Source organism: Rhea americana, unplaced genomic scaffold, assembly GCF_003343005.1.
Source record: "Rhea americana isolate MKP2758 unplaced genomic scaffold, rheAme1 scaffold_41, whole genome shotgun sequence".
In the NCBI taxonomy this organism is placed as follows: Eukaryota; Metazoa; Chordata; class Aves; order Rheiformes; family Rheidae; genus Rhea; species Rhea americana.
The window spans coordinates 2,507,419-2,528,636 of NW_028186546.1; the positions used below are offsets into that span (position 1 = coordinate 2,507,419).

At 37.6% G+C, this 21,218-nt stretch overlaps 1 protein-coding gene across 4 annotated transcripts in view; it reads left to right on the forward strand.

Moving 5' to 3' along the window:
- CTNNA2 (catenin alpha 2) overlaps positions 1-21,218 on the forward strand; it is a 433,433-nt gene that overhangs the window by 70,384 nt on the left and 341,831 nt on the right. For all 4 annotated transcript variants that reach the window (XM_085314675.1, XM_085314674.1, XM_085314673.1 and 1 more), the window contains exon 3: positions 20,096-20,291. In XM_085314675.1, coding sequence (XP_085170801.1) covers positions 20,096-20,291 — 196 coding nt within the window. The remainder of the gene's footprint in view (positions 1-20,095; positions 20,292-21,218) is intronic.

A 21,218-nucleotide genomic window follows, 5' to 3' on the forward strand; every position in this document is an offset into this window, starting at 1 on the left:
AGACATTTGGACTAATAAAAGTTGTARCTTGTAAATTCTGCTGAAGTCCCTAGAGTTATTTTAAATCACACGTGGTGTTAGCAGTTGATTCCTGCAGGTAAACGTCTAATCAAGTTATTCAGAGGCTGAGAAAATACAAGTACTGTGTGTTGTGAAGAAGCTTTATTGCGAAAAGATTTTTTTCTTTTTTTTTAAATGGGATGTCTTTTAGACAGATGTTCTAACTTTAAAATTCTATTTTTCTAGATATTAGGAATGACAGTRTAACTTGAGAATTAAATTGTGACTACAAAATGTAGTCAAAGAATGATGCAACAGAATAGATAATTGTAGTCGTACACTGCCACTACATAGCCTGGCTAAATGTTTTACGTTACTCATCCAGCTCCTCTAAACTACTTTTGGTTTCATTACTGTCAAATGCAATAACAGACTTAGGCAGATTTCTGACTATTTGTTAACATATCAGTGGAGCTTAATGATGCAGTTTGCTGGCTATTTTAAGCAGATTTTTCAAGTGGGGCTGAATATATTTTTAGTACTCTAGTATTCAAGTAATAATTTGTCAGCAGCAAAAAATCTACTGCTGAATCCCGTCAGATTCAGAGGCAAAGTCCTGTTAAAAGCAGCAAAAAGCTTCAAGGACAGGTTATTTGATAAACTTGCTTCTTGTAAAGACTGTCACACCAAGATCCAGCTTGCCATGCAGCCTGTCTTCTGCTGTGACCAACAGCAGTACTTAAGGGACATTGCAGGATGTGGTAAAAAGGTAGTAATTGCTCTCTCTGAACCAGTGACTGTCAGAGTTTCCTGAGACAGGAGCTTGGTGCTGGAGAGGATGGCCAAGAAGGCACARCGTGTGGTGAACGGTTGTGCGTGGGGAGGAATACTCACGCTTCTTCCTCACTGTTCTTGCCATATGTCTTGACTTCATGAAGACTTAATGGTGGCTGAAACAGTGGTTTAGYAGAAACTGCTATGGGTTGATCATAATCTGGATCAAAAAACAGATTTATTGCCAGGTTTTGCTGTCAATATAGGAGAATCTGCCAAAAAGTATTTTGATAGTATTCAGTATTATARCTGATGGTCCAGATCATGGTATGGAGAGACGGGTGCAATGTTTGCAGAGGACACCAAGCTGGAGTCRGGACTGTCAGCATATCGGTAAATGGTGCTAGGAGTCAAAACAATCTAGGCAAATGGGAACTGATAACTTGAAACCACAGAATGTAGTTCAGTAAAGGCAATTTGGCAGCTTTGCACTTGGGCATAGATACAGATCGGTAAGGGATGGTAGCAGATTACGGTTGAGGGTAGGTCAGGAGTGTCATGATGTGCTAAACGGGCATGCACTAAACTCAGTAGTAGCACAGAAGTGCACCTTCCTGAAAAAAATCCTCCCGTACTTTTCATCACGGGGAGGATGATGTCCAGTGTAAGCACCGTGCTTCAAGAAAGACGTGAACAGTTATAGGGACTCTAGATAAGAGCGGTAACAATGATCAGAAATCTAGATAATRTGACTGTCTGGGAAAACAACAGTTCTCTAATACATAAAGTCTGCTTTGAGGAGGAATGGGACAATTTGTTCTCTGTGCCAATAGTGGAGAGGACAAGAAATTAAATTGCAAAAGGGGGAGATTCCAGATCGATATCAGGAAAAGTTTTCCGACAGTAAGACTAGTGCAGCACTGAAATGGATTTCACAAGGAAGCTGTGCAATCAGCAGTGTTCAAGGTCTTCAAAATGGGTTAGATAAACTTCTGTCAAGAATGGCAGAGGTAGAGCAGATTCTGGTTTGGGATGGGGTCCCTTCCACATCTGTAGTGGCAAACTGACTTTTTTTTTTTTCTTTTTTCTCTCTGTCTTCCATATTAAATCTTTGCCAGTGAGCAGTGGCCTTTGCCACGCTAACTTTGCCATTCCCAATCTCTCTCTGATGTATTTTCTCAGTAGTAATAGCTTTGTGCATATTATTATTTTTTCCTGTTGTGCCTACCTTTGCATTTTCAGTAATGCAATCCATTCGCCCCTGAATTTATCACTAAATGCAGCAAGTGTCTTCTGTGGTTCTTTGTGGTCAGCTTTAGTTTTGATTAAAATTCATTAAAATTCTACTTTATACATACTGTGTCACCTGTTCCTTTTCCACTTTATTGGGATATTAAACACTGGAATCCTTGCTGAATTCTCTAGTATCCTTTCTTCTCTGTAGTAGCATTCCTGTCCTTTACTAATTTTGCAGGCTAAAGATTTTAGTTAAAAATCTCTGCCCAAGAGGAAGAAGAAAGCTGAAGGATGCCTCTGATCAGAGATAGTTTGGCATGTAAGAACTTGGGTCAGGGGAAGGTAGCTGTTACGTTTTAATTACTTTTATCATTGGATTATACTAGTCTGGGCTTTGTGGAAGGTTGTCACTGCAGGCTGAATAATTTCCTGAAAAAAAGGTTGTGAACGAGCACAAGGCATGATATTACTATTTTTTTTCATAGCTAATGGCAGGAAAGTGACTGTGCTTTTTCGACCTTTCTCTTGTTTCAAGTTGCAACCACATTTTTCTTTAAGAGGAAAGAGATGAGCTGATCTTACTATTCTACGTCAGTTGTAAAATTTTTATTAAATGTTGATAGGGTTTGCGGAAGAATAAACACCCACAAGGTTTGTCCTCTTTCAGAAGCTGCTAAACCGAAGGAACGAGTAATCGAGGTTCCCCAAATACTCTGGTAGTCATCAGTGCTTTGAGTCGTCCTCTGAGATCTCTCTGTTCTTGCTCGAAAACAGACTGATCTCTGTATTAACAAGAAACAAAAAAGGGAATGTGTTCCTGTTAYGTATATATGTGTGTATATATATGTGTGTATGTTCCAATTTTAGCATTAGTGAATGCAGTGTCAGGTTAGCACTGAGGTATCTTATTCAGGTGATGACTTTTTCCCTTTCACTTAGTCTAAACGAGCCTAATATTCTCGGAAAGAAATTTCTGGCCTTTCTCCAGCTGGTGCTTAAGTTTGAGACTAATCAACGACCTAATGCCTTCTTAAAAATCACCAAATTTATCTACCAGAGATAAATCGGCAGGTGTTCTTCCTTTGGTAACAGGATTTGAAATGGRGACTTTATCTTCAAGCGCAAGCTGTGCCCCCGAGTCACAGCAAAGCGGCGGTCCGGTCCGCCGCGGGCTGCGCCGGCGTTAGCGCCACGCGTCTAGTGAGGAGCATCCCGCGCCTGGACTCCCGCGTCGTCCGGAGCTGCGGATGAGAGCTCCTTCGYGCCGATTCTTTTTCCTTTTCTCCAAAGAAACTGAAGCAGAGGAGGGAAAAACAGACACGTCCTTCAAAGGCTCTGCAGTTTAGATAGCAAGTGTTGTAGGTTTTAGAAGGGCTAATAGGTGGGGAATCCTGCCTGTCCCTTTGCTTATGCCTTCAAACGTTAGAACAAATCGTTTTCCATTCATATCTGGTTGTGTTAAAGACATGTAAAACTTACATACTTAAATGCTTGAATTCATATTTTGGCCAAAAATGATTTAGCACATGCAGATATGGATTTTAATGGTGATTTTTAAGAGTCTCTAACTTGATCTTCTTTCTGAGAATCTGGTTTCGCTTATGAAATAAAGAGCCTCTTGAAATAATTTAAGCCTCTGGACCACCTTATCTCCACCTGCCAGTTGGCTATGCAGAAAACCACCAGGTGATTTAGATTTGTGCTTGGAGTTGGGTTGCTGGTGCCAAATGCTGGGAATGAATATTAAAGACCTGACTGTGAGTTCCGTTTGTAAAAGAAAATCTGTCATTTGGAGTCAAATCCCAGCCAAGGTTGGTTGTTTGCCACTTGTTTTTATGCTGTAGTATTTTCATTTGAAGTTTATTTAGTTATATCATTTTTAATCTACTTTGTATTCAGTATTATTTAAAAATAATTGGAAAAAAAAAAAACACTTTGAACACCCAAATTTTTGCCAGCAGAAGACTCTCTTGTGCCCACTTTGTGCATTTAAAGTGCACTGTAGSGGGTTTGACTTCCAAAAATTGCACTCCTGCCTTTAGGAGAGAGCAAACATGCTGACACCATTTTGGAGCGGCTTCGAGCTATTTTACATCCATCAGATTGTTCTAACAGGGATAGGTTAACTGGAGGATGCTGGAGGATATCTCTGGATGTTAACTTAGGGTGATTTTTTTTATTTATAAATGGAATCTTTCCTGCTAATTTTATTATAATTGATCTGTTTCCACACTGTATTCACTATGTGAAATGTTGCAAATTCCTAAAACCAATAACTTCAAACCTTGAATTCCTAGAGGAATATTAGAGAAGAGAATGACACCCAGGGGATGTAAATCTTCCTAGCTTTTCTTAAATAGCATACCTACCTCATTTATTGTCTTAAAAAGAAATATTTCCTATTCTTCAGTCTGTATAGTACTCTTAATTTTATATAAATACCTTGTAGGACGATGTCCCTATGCTCTGCTAGAGAGCAAATGAGCCACGAGATCGTTGTTCTCACAAGTTCCTCCTCAAGTTGTGCATTAGCTCTCCACAATTCTTTTTTTTTTTTTTTCTTTTCTTTTTTTTTTTTTTTTTTTTGCCTCTGGAGGAAGTTTTTTCCTGCTTTTAGAAACAATTCAACCAACCAGCTGGAAAAAATTTACTTTGTAGGCTTGGAGCGGTTTAGATTGAAATGCAGGTTCTTTGCTTTCATGTTAAAGCATAGCGATTTCAGGCATCTAATGGTTTCTGGGTTTTCAGGGTGTTAATAATTTTAATTGATTGAAATACATGCACTGCACAGTGCCTTTTTGTCTGTCTTGGGAGCAGTGATTTGAAATAAGATGAACTGAGAGTTTAAATGAAATGGTATCAGTGTATGTCTAATGATCTAATGAAATCTAACCTAAATTTAGCTTTCAAAGCATGCAAGTAACTGATACTGTATAATGTAGAATTGTTCAAGCTTTTCAAAAGGGGTCTTCCACATGACATATTTAATATTTTTGCTTCCAATTATGATTTTTTTTAAAAAAAGTAATTTGTTAAGTATATTTTATGTACATCATACTCTCACATCTGCTGCCCAAACTACTTTTGACAGTTTGTCAACAAAGCCAATCACATTTAATCATACCRGGATTTCATTGAAAGACGGATCATCTAATGAATGTTTTCATCCTTAAAAGTCAACATTTTAATAAATATCATACTTGTTAAATGGTACAAAATAAGTTGACTTTGTAAGACTGAAATTTAATCTTCAGTTCTTAATGCTAGTACTCAGGAAACAGCTTGTAGTTACTGCTCTGCTGGGAAAACTTGTGCGTGTGGAAGAGTTGCCCAGTTCGTTGGTAGGGGACTGAGAGGCCAAAGAGAGGAAGACAAAGCAAAAAATTGGAATGAAAGAGCAAAAATGGCTTACAGAAGAATATTATTTGAACTTTTAAACATTCAAGATTTACTTACTGAATGGAAAAGTGCAAGGTCATAATTTTTTGATAGCTAAATCTTAGTATCTAAAAATTGAAGTAATGTAATTAATCTTTTGTATAAAGACTCCTTTTCTGCTGACTAACATTATAGTTTTCTTTATTTCAAGCCATTTGTAGACAGCCAAAGCTATGAAGCAAAATAAGCTCAATTTTAAATTCATAGTAACTGGCCATAGTTGGCTTTGCACTGGTTCAATTCAGTCAAGCTGTGAGTAAAACAATTTAAATAAATGAGCCAAGCAAAAATCTGGTGTGGATATGGTCTATTAGTATACCAGCACCCATAGCTGTAAGGCCTTTGCTCATGATGGGCCCGCACCCCTGTCTTGAAAATAAAGAAAGAAAGATATCCCTACTGAGGATGCAGAGCCCAAGGCACCATGCTTGTAAAAGGAGAAATTCAACAACCAACAAAAGTTTCCGGCTGCAAAACTTTCTCGCGCAGGTCTGGCCTCACGTAAAGCTTTATAAAGATGYGTGCTGTTTGCGGCGATGCGTGTGTCTCAGTGGAACGGAGGTTAATGATGAGGGATTACGTCGCATAGCTATTCAGCAGCCAAAATTGCCTTCTCTCAGTTCCTGCCAGAACGTACCTAGGTTAAGCTTTATATGAAATGTTTTTGTAGCAGCCGAGAACTGCGTGCTTTAGAGACAGTTTGAAGGAGAGCTAGTTTTATTCTGTGCCTTTTTTTATTCATATAGCTAGAGCAAATAGCAGAAATGCAGCGTTACTTGGAAGAATCTCTTGCACTTAGTTTACTGGGTGCTTGTTCTTTGAACCCTTTGCTCTGCTTTCGTTACGGTCTTTATACAAACATCTCCATTTGTACACACTGCATTCATAGTAATCTTAATTTTTCTGTTACCAATCTCCTAAGACTATTAGGTTATACTATAGATAATATTTTTTAAAGTTCTTATGCTTTCCTAATGTTAGCTGGTTAACACTTTCCGTATTATATATTCAGATACATTTATTTACAAGTTTTGCTACTTTGCAAGTTGATCCTCTGTTTTGTTTCTAGTTAAGCTTATAGTATGGGTTGCTGTGAAGGTAAAAACTCTCCTTGAAGACTGTGTTGGGAGGTTTTAAATATGTTTAGCAATATTTTCAAAGAAGTATGATTCTTTACTTAGCTGTATAAGAAACTTATATTTTAGAAAGAAATTTGGGTGTTCTGGAAAGGGTTTTTTTTCATAACTGAAAAAATGGCTGAGATATGCTTGCTGGGAAGCTGACTGGGAAAAATCTACTTTTTTTCTGCAGTAATACTACATGCAGATAATTGGTGTAAAAATGTGATACAGAATTATATATTGTTAGGGATGACATCCCAGTTAAATGGCTTAGTCTTCAAAATACAGCCCGAAGTCCATTTCCTGTAATGTTAATTAATATATTTGTTCCTTAATGAAAAGCTTATTTTGTGCGCCTTTGTTGCTTGTGACTGAAWGTGTGGAAAAGCCAAGTTAATCTCACTTTCAGTGTCTCAGACATAACACTTTTTTTTGACACCTGCTCTTTCATTCCGGCAATTGCCACTTACTGCTGGGAACATATCTATCAGATACTTTTATGTCTCTAAGAATTTTATCGATTGGCATTAGTAGTTGGGGTTATTTTCCCTCAAATTTGTAATTTAGTTCTTTCTCCATGTGGTTAAGTTTAATGCAAAGTTGTTGTAACTGGGTTTCTATTCAGCAAATTGATACTGACAGTGGTAATGGTAACAGATAGTAGCTGAGGAAGGACTACTCCATTTCCAGCAGGAAGGGAAGAAAAATTGCTTTACCATGGGGGGAAAAACACAACCCAAAATTCAGTTATCAAGTGGGCAGACAAATGCCTAGTAGTGTGGTGATTAGAAAGGCTCGAGTACCATATGCGGTGGCATAATTAGMTGTATTACTCATGTTTTTGTTGAAACAAACAAAGAAAAAATGTTAATTTCTGCATGAATGCGTGGGACAAAAATAGCAGTGAGATCTGTGTGRAATGCTGCTGCTGCTCTTGGTTTCTCATCAGAAGAAGAGAGTTTAGCAGTAGGAATGAAAAATTGGTTTTTTTTCCTAGCAAGTCCTGGGAGAAAGCCAAGGAGGAGTTAGTATACAGTACTTGCTTCTAGTTTGACCAAAGATGCTTTCTGGACGGGCTCTCTTCTGGCATGTCTAGAAGTCTGTCACTGAAGATACATGGCAAACTCTACTCTTCTATGCCATTGTAGGCCTCCACAGGATAAAATTCTAAAATATTAAACAGATTTTCTTGTCAACATAGAACAGTACCCTTCTTATACACGGAATACTTGAMTAGATAGTAATATTGGCCCACGCCCCAAGTGTACGGCGTCACTATTTGTTAGCAGGAGATATACCACATATGTGGCCATCAAAAAACAGCATTGAGGTTTATCTTAGTTGAATGATATTAACTTGAAAGTGCTCCATTAGTTATAAATAAATAAAAGAAGAGAAAAAAACCTAAAAAGTAGCAGCAAAATTTCCAACAAACTTTTCCGGGTCTCTCGGGTGTTTTTTATTTATTTATTTTTTTAAACCACGCAGTTATCTTCTGTTTTGTAAAATGACTGTTTCCCTTATTGTGGTGTAAAATGTACACAAAAGAGAAAATGGCCGTACACATTAATACAGGTTTTGCCTTAGAATCATAGAATCAGTAASGTTGGAAGGGACCTCTGGAGRTCATCTAGTCCAACCTACAGTAGCCTACTCAGCTACTGTACAGTATATAAGGGTGGACTACAACATAGGTTGAAAAGTGGCTTGACTCGTGAACTCTAGGAATAGTGGTGGAAGATTCGAGTGCCACTGGTCACCAGTTGCTAGCGGTAGTYGTCTTTAGTGGAGCAAGTCCAGCCGAGGTCACCAAGGTGGTCAGGAAGCTGGAGCACATGACGTGAGGAAAGAGGCAAAGAGACCTGACTTTGTTCAGCCTGGAGAAGAGAGGAAAGATCTTCCTTGCGATCTACTGCAACCTAATAGGATATAGAGGTGTCGGAGCCATAAACCATACTCTTCTGGGACACACATAGTGAAAGGACAAGAGGCAAGTTCCAGCCAAATATCAGGAAAAAAAAAAAAAAAAGTTTTCACTATGAAGGTGGTCAAACATGGGAACAAGTTGTCCAGAAAGGCTGTGGAATCTCCATCTGTGGAGATACTCGGCATTCAGCCAGACAACTGATGAGGTCTGGAGCAACCTCATCTGATACTGATGCTGGCCCTGCTGTGAATGAGGGGCTGGACTGGAGATCGTATGGACTTGTGTGGTGGCAAACTAAAATGGGAAGACTGAAACAATTATTTTCTTCTTCCGGGGTACTTGCAACTATTTGGAGGGTGTCATCACTGTGGCTGAAGGTGAAATGTAATGGCATCTGAAAAKTAATCATCAAAGATCTATTATTTTATTCAATTTCTGTAATTCAGATTGTTCTTTCCCCAAACTGGATAATTGAATGTGTGCTTGTGGGATCACAGAATTTTTTAAAAAAATAGGTAAATGGGAGGAAAAGATTAATATATAATGACCTGGTCTGCTTCATTGCAGAAGGGAGATTAGCTTGCCTATGATAAAGTTATATCATTATATATGTTTTGTAGAACTTTGGTTTCATTTAAATGAACTCGTGTTGAATGGGGATTGGAAATAACATGGTAATAACACTAGCCTTAATGTGTCCACCTTGTTTAAAGAAGTTYGTACAGTTTTCTTGGACAAATAATTTTCCATTTTCTTGGTAGTCATTTTAAATAGTTTTTCAGCTTTTACCTAGTTATTCATTTATTATTAAAAAAAACTTCAGGAATTTTGACTGTAAGAATAAGTTAATTTAATTTTTCTTCACTAGTAAATATAATATAGAACTAACAAAATTAAATAATATCAATTTTTTTGATTTGGATTTAATTTGTTGTGAAAGTAGAGTGGAGCTGGTTGCTTCTGTTTTCTGCTGCTCTTTAGGGGATAGATTTTTCATTAAAAACTCCATATTGTTTTGCAGAGAGATCAGAATGCTGAAGTATTTTACTTCCTTCACTATTTTACTTCCTTTGTTTTAGATTAATCAAACTTGAAACTCCCGGGCACCTTTTCCTTAGGATTTATTTGAGCTGTCGGGTTGTTTTGAATGCTCTTTAAGAGATGACTCAAGTAATAACTATGGCCTAGGGGAGCTTCTGGGCTCCATCCGCAGCTAGTGGAGAGTGGCTTTGCTGTGGTCAACTCATCTCTAGGTGATCCACTATGCTTCATCTCCACCTCCTTCCTGGCATGCCACCTTCTCTTCTTTGGCTAGTGGAAACCTAGGGAGATTAGTCTGCCCATGGTAATTTTAGTACTACTTCGTTTTGTAGTTATTGCAGTGCTGGCTGGTAGCTTAGCTTAGTATCTAGTTAAGGATTATTTAAATCTGCCTATCTTATTTTCCTACTTTTTGTCTCCTGATTTGTCTTCTGCTTGCTTAGTGACTGAGTTCATTTAAGAAGTAAATGTTAAATAATGCTGTCTTAAAGAACGTTAATAGATTTCTAAACTGAAAAAGAAGCGTCAGTAAAGTGATACTTTAAACACCARCTAAAACTTGGTTTTATGCGTATGTGCTGTTGCCAGTGACAAGAACCATTCAGACCCAATACTACACCACAAAAGTTTGCTACCCCCAGGCATTTCACAGCATAGCCTTTTCTACTATTACTCTAGTGTAGTATGCCCTCACGTGGTTAAATGAAATATCTTCTTTGCATGAGACAGGTATTGCTTAAATTTAATCTCTTCTACAGTGGAATTGAGAGAAAGGAAGTCTATTAGCTAAATGGGAGATGTGTTTGCCATCTTGTTTATTGGCCTTCAAAAGATTCACTTGCCCATGTTTAGGACAAAGTGGTTTCGTTTCTGCTTGGTTACATTCATACTGATAACTTTTAATGTGATCCCTCGAAATGGAAAACTATCATTTTTCTCCCACATAATATACTATGCCAGTAGTCTTTTGCTTATTTTACTTATTTGAATATCCCAAGCTTAATTTTGTGCTTTCATAGGCAGCTTTCATACRTATCTCACATAATGAATGTGATGGGTTTGAAAGCTTTGTTACTACTTCTGCATCAATTTGGGAAGGAGTTAGAGTAAATAAGATGTTATTTTTGATTTGTAATTGTCATGATTCACATAGATTGCTAACAGCTATGTATGAGGGCTTCGTACCCTAAAAGCAACTTGCATATGTTAATGGCTTTTCTCTTTCCATGTACTTATGGAAGTCATGCAACAAGTGAAGTTTTGTCGCAGATGAAAAATAGGCAAAAATGAGAGAAAAATAGCAAAATGCGCTTATGGCATCAGTAACGCCTAATGTGTTCATTAGTATGAGGAAGAGATGGTATCAGTAGGGTGCTGGGATTAATAAAAACTTACTAATTGTGAGAATTTAAACAAATAAATAAAAGTTATAAAAATGAAGGAAGTCCTGTTTTCCTGAATTATTGCTCAGTTGTTACTAAGACTGTCAAAGACCACAGAGCACAGCACAGAAAATTAATGCTTGTGTCTACTTTGAGATCACTACCAACTGATGTGTGTTTACTGATTATCAGGTAGATTTTATCATTCTGAGTATTTTTGTTCTAGGAAAACTAAACTCCATATTTGACTGCTTAAGAAAAATATTCTTGAATTATAATCTGTTAAGACTGGTTGAATTGCACAGGGCTGATCATTTGGAGCTGACTAGTTTGCCTTCACTGTTTTCAAAATATTATTTATTTCCCATATGGATATATGCTGTTGTGTCACAAGGGACAGTAGTGAAAGGAAGACGATCCTAGGATCATGGGCAGAARGGGTTAGTATCTCCAAATGTGGCTCTAATTAAAATTCAGTCTATGCTGTATGAAAATCATAGGCACCCTTGATTTAAAGCTGTGGAGCTAGACTCAAACGTGTGGAGATACGCTGAGTTCTTGAGTCCTTTTAGCACCTTGCTCCTGGAGTATAACTYGTAAACCCAAGTTGTATGACTAAGCTCCCTACGTAACACATGGAGAAGAGATAGAGGTTTTGGAGTGAGAGTTATAAGATGCTGAGTGGGAGAAATTGAGAAGAAAGTGGGACTTTTTGAAATTTCATCCCTTTCTGGATGCTTCACTCTGAGCCTACAGATGGGCATTTATATCGTATGCTGACTAATGGTCATAATTTTTGCCTGGAGTTAGTCTAAGTCTTCCTTCAGGGATGAAAAAATGACCGTTCTTGTTTTTTCAAACCCAAACATTAGCGTTGCAGCCCACTTTCTTACACGATATTCATGCATGAAGCAAGAAGCATCGATTCGTTCTCTCCTGGGGCGGAGGTACATCGGACTACYATTTCTCACCCCTTGGGACGCTGCTGAACCCGCCAGTTCATAGGCTAGTCCCGAAACTGCGTTAGGTGGCACTCCTGATGCAGGAAAGAAATCACAAATCGCTGAGGCAGGGAGTGACGACTGTGAGCAAACGTAGCTCCAGCCTAGTGTGTTACAGGAGTTTAGGAGAAGTTTAAGACTAGGCATTTGGACATGTTGCTGGGACTGTTCAGTCATTTTGCTCAATGATTGTTTAATGCAAAAAARCAGATGCAGTCCTGAGAGCACTGACTGGAGAAAAAAAAAATCCCTGTATTTCAGCCTTCTTTACTTGTATTTAGTTGAAAAAGATTTACAATGGATGAGAAAATGGTCCCTAAATACTCACTTTTAACTTCTCTAATTTCTTGTTCATCCACCTACTCATCTTGATGAAGCTCTTATTAACCTTCATGAGGAAATAACTGTCAGAAAATGTATGTTTAAGGCAAATTTGAATTTCTGAAATGGGCCAGCTTAATTTGCTTGATATAACCTAAAAATCTAAAAAATGCTAATCTAAAAATTTTCAAAACACATACACGTTAAAGAGCTTGGTGCTTTATAATAGAAGTCAGTTTTTGGCATTTGAATAGGCTCGCTGTAACTAAAAGCGTTGTCTTAGGGAGCTGCTTAGTGTTTCATAAGGATACTCTGTGCGGAAGTGGAAGGGTGATCTAGTCCGCAGTTGTAGCTTGAATACATTAACGAGTCATTAAGAGGTTAAGATTAGTGCTGTGAGTGAGATATGGCAGATATGCTCAAAAAATGATGGCGATCCATGTATTTCATACTGTCTTCTGCAGGTGCACTTGAGTAGGAGCCAGCCTGTTCAGAGAGGAGCTTGGGCGAATTAAAGGAAGCCCAATGCAGTAGAAAGAGAGAGGAACATYTTTAAAATTGACTTTTACATTTTATTTGCATTAAAAGCATCGAGGGGATTTTTTTAGGAGTCAAACTGAGCCATTAGTTTTTGTTGAAGACTATTCACAGAGAGTAAATAGGAAATGGGAAGTGATTATGGGTTGTTTGATTGGTCTGATKAAACACCTGCTCTTCTAGCTTGGCAAAAGGTGGAACCGTCAAAACCCTAGCGAGATGCCAGCAAACTGTACTGAGGAAGAAGAGGCTTAGTTAATACTTGGGAGAAGTTTTGCAATCCTATCAACACAGAGAGGATATCTTTTAATTAACGTAGACGTTGGTGCTGCCTGTTACTGATACTGGTCTTGGTGTGGTCACCAGCTGAGAAGCATCTGCGCAGCAGCAAGGCACCTCCCCGAATGCCACTAACTGGTATTCTTGCCATCAGACTCTGTAAGTGGGTTGAACTGTACAACTATGACAACTGAACAACAGTTTCTATAACTCAAGGGATTTTCCAGGAGTGAGAGTTGAGGCAAGTCAGCAGGGTGGCGYGGGGTATGGACATGAACAAGTGGATGCGTAGGAAACTTGATGCATGGAAATCTGATATCTTCATTAACATGAACTTTCCTCTGGTCTGACTCTTGAATCTTTATATGAGAGAGTTATATTTTAAAGAAAATAGTTCATTTTAACCATCTGAATAGCATCACAATATTTTAAAATACTACACTATCATATATATGTACCTATTAAGTAAAAGATAATTTTTCAGGAAGGTTTCTAGGATGAATATATATATATCTATATATGTTTTGCAGAAGAAGTACTGGGACATTCTGGAGAAAATTAATACTTAAGAACTTTAAAATACTTACTAAAAAGTTTAAAGTGCCTTATACAATATTCATTCACATCAGCTGGGATATAAACCTTTTTCCTATGGTGTGAACACTGATAAAACCACCACTGCTGTTAATTTATATTCTTCTTATCTGTAAATTACATCCTAAAGGTACATCACGTAGACAGAACAGAAAGATGCAAATTTGTCCAGGATCCTGAATTTCTATTTGGCAGCTGAGACATGAGTCAGAGCAACTAGCTGTCCTGAAGCTAGCTTGGGTGCAAATATGCTGCCTCTAATCTCAGTGTTCCCTGAGTTATCTAGGTATTTTGCATCCAAAAGGCAGGTCTGTCACTGGCATTTTTAATATCTTAACTAATAGTTTATACCTGACAGAGAATAGTCTGCGTACTTACTAATTCTTCTAAATGGTGGGTGTTTGCAAGCATTGAAGGTAACTGGAATTAATATAAAAAGACTGGGTTAGAAACACTGAAACTTAGTGTCTCTAACGTATGTTGGTGAAAATGCAAATGTATTCAACAGAAAGAGAAATTCACTTTAGTGAATTAGATAGCTACAGCTGATTGTGTAGAGATAATTACAGAGCTYATAATGTGAGCTGTTAGGAAAAAAATAACCGGCGTGATTCAAGAGCTAAGGACAGTCGCAAATTATTTAAGCTGACAGAGAAAGCACAGTTAGAAACGACAGTATAGAAYTGAAGTACAGGATTTACTAAATGCTGAATCGTGTTTGAGAGGTTGTCTRTGTGTGTTTACCATTATACTTGTATAGTTTAGAAAACTTTTTTTTAAGTAGCACTGGAAAATAAGCACAGCCATGGAAAAAAAGTCAAGCTGCTTTTCTTTGTTTTGCGCGTGAGCTGATGTAATTTAGTGAAAGCATTTGCTTTGTTATTCTGCTAGGTGGTATCTCCTAGCTGGATTAGGATTAGCTAACGAGCTACTGCTGAGAGCCAGATCGTGACAGCGCTTTGCAGCGTGCGGCATCAGGAGGGCGTAAAGCAAACGGGCCGAAGAACCCGCACGGTTTTACTCCGTTGCAGGATGGTCACGAGAGCAAGGACGGTCACCGGAGCACGGTGTTCAAGCCCGGTTTTGAGCAGGGAACTGGATCTGAGCTTCTGTAACGTGCAGCACAACCTGTTTCTCCCACAAAGTGCTTTGGAAGGTCTCTGTTTCGCCCTGCTGCCGAAGGAAACCAATTTTGAAAAAGGAAAAATATACCACAATAAAATAACCCAAATCCAAAGATGCTTTGTGAAAGGGACTTCTTGTTCTCCAGACAGTCTTTGATGCAACAAACTGCTCTCAGAAAGAGGAGGATTTTGAAAAGCAGTGCTTGGCRGGGGAGATGCCATTAGTGTAAGCGGGGAGGCAATAAAATGCTGCGTGGGAGTGGAAGGGGAGCCGGGTGTCTGCAGCAAAAGGGGCCTTCCACAACACCTCGGAGCTGTCTTTATTCAGGGCATCGAGTGTTTCCAGCACTTGGTGGTGTATGATGGTGGGAAAAGAGAGGAATAACTTGTAGCTGTTCACATTCAAGAAATACCGCTGAGAAGAACACGTAAGACTGACTTGAAAATGAGGGGGAGATAGGGGCGAAGGGTGGAATTTTTTTGCAAACAATTAATGATCTTCCAGCTAAAGCCTTTTAAATTGATTTCATATGTTGCAAGAATATGTTAGCTTAGTATTTAACAGAAAGTAAAGYGTGAATTTGGTTAGGCAGGTCTTACCAGTGATACACATTAGTTCTAAACAGTGCTATTTAAAATGTACATGATTAGCTTGTCAGCAGTTGGACAACATCACAAAATTGCTCATGGATTTATTGAGTAGTGACCACATTTACTGGGCTGTTATTTATTACTATTTATCTCAAAAATTGTTATAGTTTTTTTTTTTTTAAAAAAAGCTCTCAAAATAAACAAACTCAAAATATTTGTGTCAATTGCTTTTATAATGCAAATATTTGCATAGCCATATTTGATTTACTTTCTTTGGTTTATTAAACAAGCAAGGAGATTAAATAAATTGAGAAACTCCAACAGCCAACAAATCATTGATATTTCGAAATAACACGCGTTAGTACTAGGCGTGTGATCAGTGACARACCACAGGGATTAAGAAAATAATGAAAAAGTGCATATCAATATTTTCSCCCTAAAGTGTTGATTAAAGCATACTGTGTAACGTGGATACGGAAAACCTTGAGTAACTAATCCAGTTCCGGCGGTTCTCGGGGGGAGGAAGGCACTACGGATCCGGAGGCGCTCTTGGCCCGTGCCGCTCGGCAGTCTGTAGGGAGAGCAGCTGAGCTCGGAGTCGGGAGTGTTTTTCTCTGCGCTGTAGCTGCTGCCCGTGGATTAATTTGATGTGCGTGTGAGCTCGCGCTGCCCCCTTTCACCCCAGCATCCCTGCCCGCCCACGGCTTTTCCAATAGCGAAATCCATGCTAAAAGATTCTTTTTTCCTGCTTATTATCAAAGACATCTTCACCTTTCTTGGGGGCTGTTAGAGCTGTGTAAGGATGACTTAATTCAGGGTGGGAYTGAACTATTAATCAGTGAAATTCTGTTTTTCCAGCAGAGATCTGGGCTAGAACTGTATGAGGCTTCTTTAATAACGTAACAGAGCAAGGTTCCCTAGTGTGATCCAAAAGCCAGAATCATTACAGGTTTGCCTAATGAGCTTGTGGCAATTATAAAGTGATATATTTGATACTTGTGCAAAATTTGGGGYGAGATTTGCATTAATTAGTAACAGAAGCTGATGTATGTGTTCTTTGCTTTGTACCAGCATTAGTGGGATAGTATATTTAAAATAAACTGGTTACATTAGATAGTAATTAGTTTAGATAGTAGTTTAGAATAGATAGTAGTGTTCACGTCTTTCATGTTTGTAGATCTCTGTTTAAAATGTATAGGTTGTTGCTTCAAATTTACGGATCATTGACAGTCTGCTTTTGAGCAGTTTTCCAGTATCACCTTCTGGGAACATATTATACTCTCTTGATAGCCCATGTCTGATATGATTTTCATGATTTTATTTGAGCGTGAGCTTTTGATGTACCAGAAGCTATTTTTTAACTGTTAAAATACTAGGAGAAAAACCATAAGAAACAGAAAAAGAAAAATAAAACCCTCAAACCCTGAAACAATCGCTCAGCAAAACTTTTAYGAGGAAATTGGGATCCATTGGGGTCAACACCAGCAGTTCTTTGGAAAAAGAAGATTTACTTCTGGTATGCTGCYCTTCTTAGGTGTCTGCTGTATAAGCGGTGGTGAAGGCCTCCGACTTCTGGCAATCAGTAATTTCCTGTGCTGGACTAGCAGCATCCCTCAATGTGTAAAAAAGGTTTTACACTAATGCTGGTTCTTTTCCGCTTATGGGACATGCAGGTTTACTTAATCCCCCCGGTAATTATCTAGAAAGTAAATAAATTCTTACTGCACTGGAGTTTCCAAACTTGGTTGCTACAATGTGTCTCAGATTCTGGCATCGAAGGAAGTTCTCAAACTTCTCGGGGAAGAACTGCTGAAAGATGCACATGAGCTTTTTGGAGATCTATCTGTAATTCTGTATATCAGTCAGGATGGGACAATACAATCATTGTTGAAGTGTTATGAAATACTCTATTTTCACTTTTAATTTTCCATATATTTTGGGAAGTTCATATGTTTTTAATTAATGTTTTATGCTGTGCTAGAATCGTTTATATTTCTGTAGGTGACCAGAAATGGATACCACTCTGCCAAGAAGAATATTATAAAAAGGAAGCAATGATTTGCTCTAAGCATACTTTCTTCAAAAACAAACCACTCTCCTCTTTTCCTCTATCTAGAGTGTTTCTTTATGTTCTTTAAAAAGATAAGGATTTTTTTGGCTGTTTCTGTTGAGAAAAAAAATATATATTTATATGTGTATATATACACACACACATATATAAAGTATTAGGAATTAGTTTTGAAAGCTTTGTAGTTTTATAAGAGGTACAAAAAGAAAAATACCCCAGTATGTAGATGATAATGGTATCAATATTTATTTCTCATTTCCTGATTTCTTGGGAATCCAGCAGCCGATCTCATGGCCTTACATGAGCTATCGTTGTGTTATGAAGGCTACATATAAAAGGATTTATTGGTTCTGCTGAGGCTATTGATGTACYGGGAAATAAAACATGTAGGACCAGTTTGTTGAAGATGTATGTATTTATATATGTATGTATATTGCCCTCATYCTCTCTCCATTATCTCCTGCCAATAATGACGATAAAATATTTTTTCGGGATTTCTTTCACTTAATTTAGCAATCTGGCATCTTTTGGTTAATATCTCTAACCTCAGTGTGGTTGTGTAGCTTCCCCTCCTTGTCAATGACACAGTATCCATCTCTAGGCACAAATCCATCCGACTTTACGGTAGCTCTGGTCCGTATCCCTCTCCATTGAGTGCATCTGTTCAATACTTTTAGATGATCTTAGAATAGATGTGTAACTTTTTTTCAGTGAAATTAGGTGAGATGACTCCCACTTGATAGATGAATCCTTGACAGAAGGAGCAGACTAGCAGATGTCATGATCCCATAACATTAATTTTGAATGTTTTTACTGGAAAACATTGTTTAGGGTACTAAAGGAAGTCTGGAATCCCGCTGGAAACCCTAATGCTGATGTCTTCACAGCACTTTAGCAAATCWTCTACGAGCTGAAAATTCTTTTTTTAGTTATTGACTCCTACATCTAGGTAATAGAGAGATATAAAAATGGTCTGATTTGGCTTCATTTATTGAGCAGCATTTCCTTACTTCAGATTTTTTTTTTTCCCTCCTTTCTGTATTATCCGAACTAGTCTGGCAGTCTAGGTCTAGTTTGTTCAAACAGTTAAAATTAAGATGAAGCATTATTCTCTTCATCTGCAAGTCTCCTGATTTCAGCGTCTGATTAATCAATSTTATTGCCTGCTGCAAGCTTTTCTTAGTCAGCTTTATGATGTGCTAGACAAATGCATTCTGCTGATAAAGTTGAGATAAATGACAAAGCCATCTGAGTTTGTTTCTTCGTAGAATTCTAAAATTTATTATGTAGACTAAGATCAACCACAGAAAGATCTAGAGGAAATTTTATAAAGAATAATGTAATGGAAAACCTAATAAAAAAGCAATATTTCTGTACATAAATAGTGAAAAAAAGAGATGATGGCAGAATATTTCCTTGTTGTAGCTAGGCTTCCTGGAAAAAAAAGATTTTCCCCTTTCACTTCCCTTTCTGAAAAAAGGCTCTGGAATTTATTTTTCCCAATACTTTGATTCTTCTGGTGTTTTAAAGTCCTAATATCTACTACAYGCCCAAGAAATTCTCTGGGCTCTGGGTCCAACCACACCAAACACCTTGTCACATTTCTTGGAAAAGGGATAGAACTGCAGTGAATTTTTAGACTTCCTGTGGCAGTCTTATGCTTTGTACTACACTGTGTTTATTGCAAAGATTTTTATTTTCTTACAGCAATGTTCTGGGCTAGCATATCCATATGGTCTCTTCAATTGCCTTGGTTTATATGTTGGTTAGGGTGAATTGATCACWGAGCATTATACATCCATTGCTCTTTTATCACACGTTATATACCTGATTATATCTAATTTGGTGTCCAGGTTTCACAGAAAGACTTTATTWTTTTTTTTWAWTTTWWTTTTTTTTACAGKAATGTTTTATGGTGTGACATGAGATCTTGATGTGCCGTGAGATTTTTTGAATCCAGCAAAAGCCATGGTACATGATGTGCTGTTTCGTTAAGCTATGTGGACAAGGTTTTAATCAGTTCACCAACTACTTAATGAGGAATTCTTTCAAGAGCTTCAAAAAGTACTAGAGAGAATGTGGGATCATTTCAATATCAAGTTGTTACGTCAGCGCAGAATTTTATATATACTGAAGTGTTATAAAACTGGATAGCTTTGACCTGTAAAATCTGTGCAGCAGGAGCTACTCATTCCGTAATGTCTGGMAAACAACTATAATGTTTTTGGTTACTACTTGCGTATAAATGACAGCACTTATCTCTAGAGATGATTGCTTTTGGAGTGGTTACTGACCCTTATGTGTTAGGTTTCATTTTATTGGTTTGTTCATTTTACTGTAGTGAAATACAGTGACAAAAATGATGCTTTAGTACCAACGCCTTCCATATATATCTCTTTTTCTCCCTGACTGCTTGACTATTAGTTTGCTTAACCCAGGCCAAATATAGATAAAAAGGAAAACTTTTCTTTCTAATCAATATTTTTTTTGAGTTATGTGTTGCCATGATTCAAATTTTAAACTTTGCTTTAATCTTTAGGTATTCAGATGATTAGGTCATTTTAATGATAAAGAAAATACTGGCGCCATCAAACCGTACTGTTGTGCCAATTGATAGCTGAAGAACTGTTCAGGCTTGTAAGACGTTTTTCTTTCCCAAAGGTAACGACGCTGGTTAACACAAGCAATAAGGGACCATCTGGCAAGAAGAAAGGGCGCTCTAAGAAGGCTCACGTGTTGGCTGCTTCTGTAGAACAGGCCACGCAAAACTTTTTGGAAAAGGGAGATCAAATTGCTAAAGAGAGCCAGGATCTGAAGGAGGAACTGGTCGCTGCAGTAGAGGATGTACGCAAACAAGGTACGTGGAACAACCTGCTTAACTGTGTAGCTATTCTGTTTGATTCTGTATGGATCTCTTCCAAAAGAAGTATATCAGCTGCTCTGATGATGTGATGAAAACTATCTTTGTCTTATGTTACACTGTATTTTATTATAAAGTACAAATATTAAAATAACTGTACATTCAGGAAGAGCAGTGAGTATGAAGAAYGATCCAACTTTGATAAAACAATATGTATATTTTTTTCTCTGACCTGTTCCACCTCCAAAAAGGAAACTCAAAGATTATTTAGCAGTCATGCTTCCCAGTGCCAATGCCTACTGTTTATTTTTCAAMTTGCTTTTTATTAACATTGTACAAGAAGATTACCTTAAAAATGATTTGCTACTTCATTAAACTTTGAGCAGTGGGGTCATACATTTCTGAACAATCTAACAATTATCAACCAGATAATGCAGCAGTATAGAATTATTTGTAGTTTAGTKTATCATATTCTGAAAAGACACATAGATCATAGCAATATTAAAATCAGGCTTTTTGCTGTGTTGGTGATCATAAYATTAACATTAGTTTGCATACTGTGTAGATTAAAATGGAAGTTTCAAGATATGCAGTGTGTCAAAGAATTGCTCCCTAGCTGGGCATGGGACTTGAGCTTAAGAAAATAACACTGTCTTTAATAGCAGAAATAATACTTATTTTACAAAAATTACTATTTGAATTTTACAGTGGTATTATAGGGAATATACTTTCAAGTAATGCTTTGAAATTTTGGAAATCATCTTTGATATCGACTGATAATTTTCCCTCAATGTAACACATGCCAGGTGCTTTCAGTTTTTTGCGTGCAGTAGGGAAAAAATGTGTTTCTAATAAATGTCCATAACAAAACTCTTCCCTTTTATTAACTTGGATTATAGTTATCTTTATTGCAGCACAATTAAG